This window comes from Salvelinus namaycush, chromosome 12 (assembly GCF_016432855.1).
Source record: "Salvelinus namaycush isolate Seneca chromosome 12, SaNama_1.0, whole genome shotgun sequence".
In the NCBI taxonomy this organism is placed as follows: Eukaryota; Metazoa; Chordata; class Actinopteri; order Salmoniformes; family Salmonidae; genus Salvelinus; species Salvelinus namaycush.
This window is the reverse complement of record NC_052318.1, coordinates 52,427,861-52,438,210: the sequence shown is the minus strand read 5'-3', so window position 1 is coordinate 52,438,210 and position 10,350 is coordinate 52,427,861. Positions and strand designations below refer to the sequence as shown.

The 10,350-nt window shown below is 43.2% G+C and overlaps 1 protein-coding gene across 1 annotated transcript; it reads right to left on the bottom strand.

The window, feature by feature from the left end:
- Window positions 1-1,766: 1,766 nt before the first annotated feature.
- On the bottom strand, window positions 1,767-9,614 carry LOC120056689 (septin-4-like). Its single transcript, XM_039004896.1, has 11 exons — window positions 9,467-9,614; window positions 6,042-6,138; window positions 5,791-5,877; window positions 5,497-5,620; window positions 4,662-4,796; window positions 4,399-4,516; window positions 3,040-3,141; window positions 2,834-2,930; window positions 2,459-2,621; window positions 2,195-2,306; window positions 1,767-2,005 (listed from the first exon to the last, which is right to left on the bottom strand). The coding sequence occupies exons 1-11, from the start codon at window positions 9,548-9,550 to the stop codon at window positions 1,934-1,936; spliced, it is 1,191 nt and encodes a 396-aa protein (XP_038860824.1). The 5' UTR covers window positions 9,551-9,614; the 3' UTR covers window positions 1,767-1,933.
- Window positions 9,615-10,350: the final 736 nt, after the last annotated feature.

The following is a 10,350-nucleotide window of genomic DNA, read 5'->3' as shown; positions in this document are numbered from 1 at the left end:
CCGTACTGAATGCAACCCTGGTCACAACCTGACGGACAGGGCAGGAAGAGAAAGAGCGAGCGAAGGCATTGGTGCTCATTGGAGCATTGATCCCAGGTACCAAGGAGTACATCATCAGGTTGATTCAGACTACAGGATTTGTGACCAGAACATTCCTCCCCAGAACATTAACTCTCAAGACTTATGGGTAGCACTCAAATTGTACCCTATTCCATATATAGTGCACTACTATGGGCCCTAGTCAAAATAGGAAGTGAATAGGAAATAGGATGCCATTTGGGACAGAACCGTGGATGAACTCATACATGAATTGTTCTAGAGGACACCGACTCCTGTTACAGCCAGAGCCTGCTTTGGGTAGAAGTTATCTGTAGACACAGGTAGAGGTTCAGTCTACCCGCTGACAGTCTTTCTCTTTCCCTCATCTCCTCAGACGCACTAACATAAGATGAGTATTCACTCAGGCATCAGGGTCCCTACTCATTCATAAAACAGTACCACAACATGGCAGTCTCATCCGGAAGGACTTCTCTTCTCCTGCTCAATAGCCCCCCCCTTTTGCCCCTCTCCCATCATAGCCACTGAAAACCTTATCCTGGTGTTAGAACAAGAGATCAGCTCTGCGGGCTGGACACATAGCATACCTGCTGTGTGTGTGTGTAAGAGATAGTGAATTATATGCCCCTTTGCCAGCCTATGCATGTCTGACTACGTTCGAGTCACCATCATATATGTATGTAAGCAATCTCATATGGTCCTACTGGTTGTTTCAGGTGTGTGTGTACGTATGCCTATATTCAGTAGGTTTTCTATTCTACACTACGGTGGATAAACCTACTGTTCCTGGTGCATGGTTCTATTTTTGTTGTAGCATTTTGACGTGTGTGTGCATGCAGCGCGCTCCTGTCGGTGTGTAATCAGTCATAAAACATTCTCCTTCAACCATAGCACTGTGACAACCTTGATCGACGCACGGAGATGATCTGAGAGCAAGCAGAATAGCAGTGGGTGTGTGATGTCCCTTTTTGTGTTCAAGTGTGTGTGTTTGGTAGGAGAGAGACTGAAACGTGGAGGAACTGAATATTTTCTCTTTGGAACACTCTGATGTTTGCCTTTTCTAATATGTGTGTAGGTACGTATGGATGTATTTTTGTATATGTGTGATTGTATGCACGCTGTTTTGCATATACGTGTGTGTATTTTACTCTTTAACCTTGCATGTAGATTGCGATTTTAGGTTCCGTTTCAATGTAGTTTTTTTTTTTGTACTTTTTTCTTTCTTTCCGGGACCATGTACAATATTGTATGATGTGGGCAGGATGTTGGACCTCATGCTACAATGTTATTATATATAAATATAAAAACACAGATGTTTTCCCTATGGAGAAAGTTGAAGTTATATATCGCCTGTACATTTTGGGCTGCCTTTCGGATCCAACTGTCCACCATGTTTAAAAGATAACAACAGTACTACAAACTAGTCATTAGGACAAAAGTATGATGAAAACAAATAATAATGAAGATTCTTAATAAATCATATTACATTTACTACACACTGTTTGTGCTGCTTCTTTTTTTCCTGACACTTCCAACGGTCTAAGTTCACTTCCTGAATTGACACCTCGGGTATGTAGGGAATCAAGACTAGGCCACAGCATTAGTAACAAACGTTTACAGGACCCTCCTTATTTCTCATAAAACAGTTTGGGGGGGGGGGGGGGGGGGGATGACATGGGTTCAGAACATTCAGATGCAGAGGATTCCTGCCTGATCTCATCTCCATGGAGACCTCGAAAGGCTGATACACCAATGAGGTGAATGGTGCTGGTTTGAGTGAGGTGATCACGTTTCTTCCTCTTGATGCAAATTTCTTCTTCCCTTTTCTAGGTGTCTACGGTATGGATCTCAGAGGCCCGGGAGGATTGTTGGTAAATCAGTCGTCTGGTTTCTGTCCTTGCTGCATCTGCTCCTGGATCCTCTCCAACACCTCCTGCATCCTCCTCAACTAGAGGTGAGAGAGAAGGTAAGGAAAGTGAGTGTGTGTGTGTGTCGGTCTAGGTTTCTTGAGACGCTGAAGAAGAACGTTCCAAACGTAGACTGGAAGAAGACCAACTTCTATGCAGTGCAATACATCCAGGTACAGGTGTGTATGGTGTCGGTCTAGGAGTGCGCGCGTGTGTGTGTGTGTTCTCACCTCCTCGTCCTTCTCCCAGATGAGCCTCTCTGTCTCGCGGTTTACGGGAGCCAGTGGGAGTGGGGTCATGGGGAAGTCAACGCTGCTCTCACTCCCAATCTTATCACGCAAGCTAACACACAGAACAAAAGGTAAAATAAATGTCATTATTTTTGTGCACAACCGTTGTGCCAAATGTGTTGTACATCAGTACAACTTTAGTGTGTATGGGGCTGGGTAATTCTGTGTACGTCTATTCTATGTGTGTGTGTGTCTAGTACCAACCTGCGTTTCCTCTCCTGCACCACCATGCGTGTCATGTTCTGTATACACTGTGCTCTGTAGTTCTCGTAGTGTGTCTCTCTGGTGACATCCTTCAGGTCCTGCATGTGAGTCTTCACCAACATGTTCCTCAGCAGCAGGAAATCACTGTGGGCCGGGTCCTCCACTGACAACACAACACTGGTATTAGGTCAGTGTGTTTTCATAGAAAGACATTTAGGCTGGGATTCAATCGAAATCGATTTTTTTTTTTACAGACAAGCTCAGTGAGGCCCAACTCTACTGTTCACCGCAGCGAGGAAAGTTCAGTTGTGTGTGTGTGTGTGTGTGTGTGAGAGATCTGTAGTGTAAACGTGAAGGTGTGCCTGTGCAGCGTACCTTCCACCACACCCCAGGGGTAGAGCCGACCTCTGAACTTGCGTCCTTTACTCTCAACCTGGATGTTACTGCCTATTACAGCAAAAGGAATACTGTCCTAGAGAGAGAGAGAGATCGAGGTTTTCATGTGGTCAGCGTTATATGCAATGGACAAAACACATACAGATGCCCTAATATCCTTCTATCCTCTCCAGGTCTGAAGTCACCTTGAGCAGCTGCTCCTGCTGTTTAAACTCCTCATCTTCATCAAAGTCACAGTCTGGGAACTGGTAGATGTTGATGCCAAACTTCTCCATCTCCTCTCGGATCTACACAGGCACACACATGCAGCATTCACACCCCTTGACTTTTCCACGATGTTGTGTTGCAGACGGAATTTAAAATGGATTCAATTGCATCCATAATGTCAAATAGATGTCTTGATTTTTACAAATGAATAAAATAATAAAAAGCTGAAATGTTTTGAGTCAATAAGTATTCAACCCCTTTTAAGAAAACCTAAATAAGTTCAGGAATAAAAATGTGCTTAACAAGTCACAATAATTTGCATCCTGTTTGCAACAAGGCACTAAAGAAATACTGCAAAAAATGTGGCAAAGGAATTCACTGTTTGTCCTGAATATGAAGTGTTGTATTGGATTTACCTTAAACACATTACAGAGTATCAATCTCCATATATTCAAGCATAGTGGTGCCTGCATCATGTTATGGGTATGCTTGTAATCGTTAAGGACTGGGTCATTTCAGGATAAAAAAGAAATGAAGTTTAGCACAGGCAAATTCCTAGAGAAACAGATACTGGGAGATGAATTCGCCATTCAGCAGGACAATAACCTACTACACAAGGCCAAATCTACACTGGAGTTGCTTACCAAGAAGACAGTGAATTTTCCCGAGTTACAGTTTTGACTTAAATCTGCTTGAAAATCTATGGCAAGATCTGAAAATGGTTGTCTAGCAATGATATACAACCAATTTGACAGCTGAAGAATTTTGAAAAGAAGGATGGGTAAATATTGTACATTCCAGGTGTGTTAAGCTCTTAGAGACTTACCCAGAAAGACTCTCAGCTGTAATCGCTGCTAAAGGTAATTCTGTACTTACTCAGGGGGTTGAATACTTATCTAATCAAGATATGTGTTTTATTTTTCATATTCTTTTTTACAAATGTTAAAAATGTTCTTCCATGTTGACAGAGTAATTTGTGTAGATTGAAAAAAAAAAGAAGACAAATCCATTGGAATCCCATTTTGCACCCCAACATTATAGCACAGGGCAAGTATATACCCCAACATTATATCACAGGGCAAGTATATAATCCAACATTATAGCACAGAGCAAGTATATAATATAACATTATAGCACAGGGCAAGTATATAACCCAACATTATAGCACAGGGCAAGTATATAACCCAACATTACAGCACAAGTATATAACCAAACATTATAGAACAGATATAGATTCCAGAAATTCTGTAGCACAGATAGGAATATCACAGGAAAAAATTAGCACTGGTAAAGATGATTAAAGATTACCATAACACAGGTACAGTACAGTCTCTTACCTTCATCTTCTTCCTGCGGACCTCAGTGGGCGTGAGGCTGTCAGCTTTGGCCAGAACAGGGACTATGTTCACCTTCTCATGCAGAGCCCTCATACATTCCACATCCAACGGCCGCAGACTGGAGAGTCACACACACAGACAAAATTAAATCGTGGAAAAGCAGGTTTACTGTGAAAGAACTGTGTGTATCTACCTCATACTTGTGTCGAGAGAGAGAAAGAAAATATGTATTGTGTGTGTAGCATGTGTGTGTAGTCTGGTACCCATGTCCGAAGGGAGAGATGAAGTAGAGGCAGCAGTGGACTCTGTTATCCTGGATGTTCTTTCTGTTCAGGCCGCTCTCGTCTCTGAAGTACTGCTCAAACTGCTGGTCAATGTAGTCCTCTATCTCTTTCCAACTATAAAGAGCACAAACACCACTCAGAGGAAACTACAAACATGGTGGATCAACATGATGATAGATGTACACTCTCCACTATAGCTCCACACGGCAAAGTGACGTTTTCTACGAAAATCACGGAAGTGGGGCATAGAAGCAATCTTACCCCATTGAAAGTAGTCAAGACAAGCCCGAGTTCAAGCAATAACAACGTGCATAGTTAAAAGCATTTCTTCAATCATAGCTCCCGTCCAAATGTCGTGAATGATATACAGTAAACACACACAAGTATATGTTATAGTTACCAGTCAACTCCATTACACTCAAAAGTTACTTAACCAGTGAATGCTAGCAATGGCTAGCTATGCTAGCTAATCTACCAGTCTGTATTAATGAGTGTTGGCACAACCTGCACACGTACATTTATATTTTTAAGGGGTATGCAGCAGGTTGATAACAATATCACCAAAGTATGCTGTATTAGACATTTCAAACAGCATTCCTAGCTAATGAGTATTTCATTTAAAAGTAGGAACAAGATTTAACAAGATAACCTTGGGACTAATGTGACTTGGTGCCAACGGGCAGATTGAGGGATTTTTTTTACATCTGTGCCCCAGTAGAGGGGCGTGGCCACTGAATCTTCATTCCATGAGGGACAATGATAGCAGCAAATCATCATGAGATAACCATGATTCCGGCCTAGATAACCCATGTACCTCTCTGTGTTGTTGACAGCGTCACCAAACCCTGGTGTATCTACGATGGAGAGTCTGAGTCTGACCCCCTTCTCCTCGATACCCACGGAGTGTTTGGTGATGAACACGGTTTGTGCGATCCGCTCTACACACACACACGGATGTATAAAAGCAATCTTGAAGATCAGGGTTGTAACAGTAGAGGCAAATCATTCCAAAAAGGACACAACTTGCTGTTCTAGCAAAACAATAATAGTAGTTAATAGTAACGGACACATTGAGAAATGAGTTTTACTGACAATATTTCTGTCTCACCCTCTGCATTCAGCACCTTCCTGTTGTTGTAGAGGTCTGTAAGGTACAGACTGTTGACCAGAGTGGATTTACCCAGACCAGACTCTCCTAGAGAAAGAAGGCAAATCAGTCATTCTTCTATCATCTACTTTTCTCTGCGCAAATACACGTTGGGCAATGTTCACCTAAATAAAAAACAAAGTTATTTGGAATAGATTATTCTCTGTCTATAATTCATTTCAGTAGTAATCTGAGTAATTTAGATGTCTCACCTGCTACCATGAGGGTGAAGGCAAAACCCTTTTTGACTGACTTCCTGTGTACCTGGTTGGGCAGAGTGGCAAAGCCCACATACTCCCTGTCCATGTCCTGTAGGGAAGACAGAAGACAGGATATAAACACGCTATGTTTGCAAATGTATTAAATGAAATACAGAAATATCTCACACTACCGTTCAAAAGTTTAGGGTCACTTAGAAATGTCCTTGTTTTTGAAAGAAAAGCAAAATCTTTGTCCATTAAAATTACATCAAATTGATCAGAAATACAGTGTAGACATTGTTAATGTTGTAAATGACAAATGTAGCTGGAAACAGCTGATTTTTAATGGCATATCTACATAGGTGTACAGAGGCCCATTATCAGCAACCATCACTCCTGTGTTCCAATGGCACGTTGTGTTAGCTAATCCAAGTTTAACATTTTAAAAGACTAATTGATCATTAGAAAACCCTTTTGCAATTATGTTAGCACAGCTGAAAACTGTTGTTCTCATTAGAGAAGCAATAAAACTGGCCTCCTTTAGACTAGTTGAGTATCTGGAGCATCAGCATTTGTGGGTTGGATTACAGGCTCAAAATGGCCAGAAACAAAGAACTTTCTTCTGAAACTCATCAGTCTATTCTTGTTCTGAGAAATGAAGGCTTTTCCTTGTGAGAAATTGCCAAGAAACTGAAGATCTCTTACAAAGCTGTGTGCTACTCCCTTCACAGAACAGCGCAAACAGGCTCTGATCAGAATAGAAAGAGGAGTGGGAGGCCCCGGTGCACAACTGAGCAAGAGGACAAGTACATTAGAGTTTCTAGTTTGAGAAACAGACGCCTCACAAGTCCTCAACTGGCAGCGTCATTAAATAGTACCCGCAAAACACCAGTCTCAACGTCAACAGTGAAGAGGCGACTCCGGGATGCTGGCCTTCTAGGCAGAGTTCCTCTGTCCAGTGTCGGTGTTCTTTTGCCCATCTTAATATTTTATTTTTATTGGCCAGTCTGAGAAATGGCTTTTTTGTTTGCAACTCTGCCTAGAAGGCCAGCATTCCGGAGGTTCCTCTTCACTGTTGACGTTGACAGAGCTTGAGAAACAGAGCTTAACAGAGTTTGAGAAAATCTGCAAAGCAAAGATAGACATACCCAATACAACTCGAAGCTGTAATCGCTGCTAAAGGAGAATCTACAAAGTACTGACTCAGGGGTGTGAATTCTTATGTAAATTAAATATTTCAGTATTTCATTTTCAATAAATGTCCAAAAATATCAATTTAATCCATTTTGTATTCAAGCTGTAACAAAACAGGAAATAAGTCAAGGGGTATGAATACTTTCTGAAGGCACTGTATGTTGGGCCATTTACAGTGCATTGGGAAAGTATTCAGACTGCTTGACTTTTTCCACTTTGTTACAGCCTTATTCTAAAAAGGGAAAAAGTTTTTCCCTCAACCTACAGACAATACCCCATAATGAAAAACAAAAACAGGTTTTTAGAAATGCTGCTAATATATAAAAAATAAAGTGAAATATCACATTTACATAAGTATTCTCAGACCCTTTACTCAGAACTTTGTTGAAGAACCTTTGGCGGCGATTAACGTCTCGAGTCTTCTTGGGTATGACGCTACAAGTACATCTGTACTTGGGGAGTTACTCCCATTCTTCTCTGCAGATCCTCTCAAGCTCCGTCAGGGTGGATGGGGAGCATCGCTGCACAGCTATTTTCAGGTCTCTCCAGAGATGTCCAAGTCTGGGCTCTGGCTGGGCCACTCAAGGACATTCAGAGACTTGTACCAAATCAACTCCTGATTTGTCTTGGCTGTGTGATTAGGGTCGTTGTCCTGTTGGAAGGTGAACCTTTGCCCCAGTCTAAGGTATTTGTATTTATTAGGGATCCCCAGCAGCTACTCTTCCTGGGGTCCAGACACATTAAAGCACCCACATTACATATAAAACAAAAGATAACAGTACAACATATCTACAATACAAAATATTTGATACCACCATACAACAATATCATGTAGGCATGGCTCTGTGTAGTAGTATGCGCCTCCCACAGTCCGTTCTGGACTTGGGGACTGTGAAAAGACCTCTGGTAGCATGTCTTGTGGGGTATGCATGGATGTCCAACTATTTTAAAAACAGACAGCTCGTTACATTCAGCTTAGTAGTGATGAAGTCAATCTCTCTTCCACTTTAAGCCATGAGAGACTGACATGCATGTCATTAATTTTAGCTCTCTGTGTACTTTTAAAAGGGCCAGCTGTGTTCCCGTGCGCTCTGGAGCCGGGTTTCACCAAGGATCTCTCTGTACTTTGCTCCGTTCGTCTTTCCCCTCGATCCTGACTAGTCTCCCAGTCCCTGCTGCTGAAAATCATCCCCACAGCATGATGCTGCCACTACCATGCTTCACCGTAGGGATGGTGCCAGGCTTCCTCCAGACGTGACGTTTGGCATTCAGGCCAAAGAGTTCAATCTTGGTTTCATCAGTCCAGAGATTCTTGTTTCTCATGGTCCGAGAATCTTTTAGGTGGCTTTTGGCAAACTCCAAGCGGGCTGTCATGTGCCTTTTACTGAGGAGTGGCTTCCGTCTGGCTACTCTACCATAAAGGCCTGATTGATGGAGTGCTGCAGAGATGGTTGTCCTTCTGGAAGGTGACCATCTGGTTCTTGGTCACCTCCTTAACCAAGGCCCTTCTACCCCGATTGCTCAGTTTGGCCGGGCGGCCAGCTCTAGGAAGAGTCTTGGTGGTTCCAAACTGTGTCCATTTAAGAATGATGGAGGCCACTGTGTTCTTGGGGACCTTCAATGCTGCAGATATTTTTTGGTACCCTTCCCCAGATCTGTGCCGACACATTCCTGTCCATGAGCTCTACGGACAATTCCTTCGACCTCATGGCTTGGTTTTTGCTCTGACATGCACCGTCAACTGTGGAACCTTTAATATTAGACAGGTGTGTGCCTTTCCAAATCATGTCCAATCAATTGAATTTACCACAGGTGGACTCCAATCAAGTTGTAGAAACAGCTCAAGGATGATCAATGGAAACAGGATGTACCTGAGCTCAATTTAGAGTCTCATAGCAAAAGGGTCTAAGTACTTATGTAAATAAGGTATGTTTATTTGTAATACATTTGCAAACATTTCTAAAAACCTGTTTTCACTTGTGTGTAGATTGAGGAGGAAAACAATGCAATATATTTTAGAATAAGTCTGTTATATAACAAAATGTGGAAAAAGTCAAGTGTCTGAATACTTTCCCGAAAGCACTGTAGTTTCACATTATAAAAGATGCTTATTGGTCACGACATCATTAGATGCAAATGCTATCACACTTCTGCACACTCTTCCTGAAGTTTTCAGAATGATTCTAGCACTACATCTGTGCACACATAGGTCTCACTCACACACGTGTCCACCCCTCACCCACCTCTGCAGAGTCGTACGGGTCAAAGTGTCCCCAGGGGCTGCGTGGTCGGGACAGAGGGGAGGAGTCCATGGACCGCGACCCCATAGAGGTCAGCTGGTACTTCCTCAGCTGCAGCGGCTCAAACTCTCCCTCCAGGGGGGCACGTTTGGTCCTGGGGGGGGTGAAGGGAGGGGGGCCACCAGGGGAGGGCCGAGAAAGCAGGGGTGTCCCTCCTGGGGTGTGAGGGGGTCGCCCCATCTCGAGCCCAGTTCCCTCTGGTTCTCGGTCAACGACAGGTGTGTGGCATCCCGGGGTTGTGTTTTGGTCCACAGATGCACCCCGGGGTGGGGGGGTGGGGGGCAGGTTTCTCATGGTGTAGGCCAGCTCTGCATCCTCTGGCTCCTCGATAGACAGACTGGACAACTGGGGGAGGAGGGGGTTATAAAGCCAAATATCAATCATATAGCCTTTTTACATCAGCAGTTGTCTGAAAGTGCTTAACAAATACCGGCCTAGACACTGAAGCGCAAGCAAAGCAGAAACATAGTGGAGGAGGGAAACTAGGATATATACAGGCAGAACAGATTGTCCACCACATTACTAACATCTGTCTCGTTTTTTTATGTTAAAGGACATGAGTAAAGGAAGCCTCTTTAGACTATTGAGATGTACAGGAAATGGCCTAAGCATCGCTTCCTGGCGGGGGGGGGGTCTGTGCTGAATGTAGGGCTTCGTAGGGAAGAATCCACAGTCAGCTCACACTAACTGTCTGATCAACAGGCCCGTCTACCTTCTCACACTAGTTAACCACAGAATTGCCCTACTTCACACCTTAAACAGTGCGTTTCACTCTGGGATCGATAGGTGGTAAATTTGCAAAGTCTGAGGTAAACACTGACTGAGTT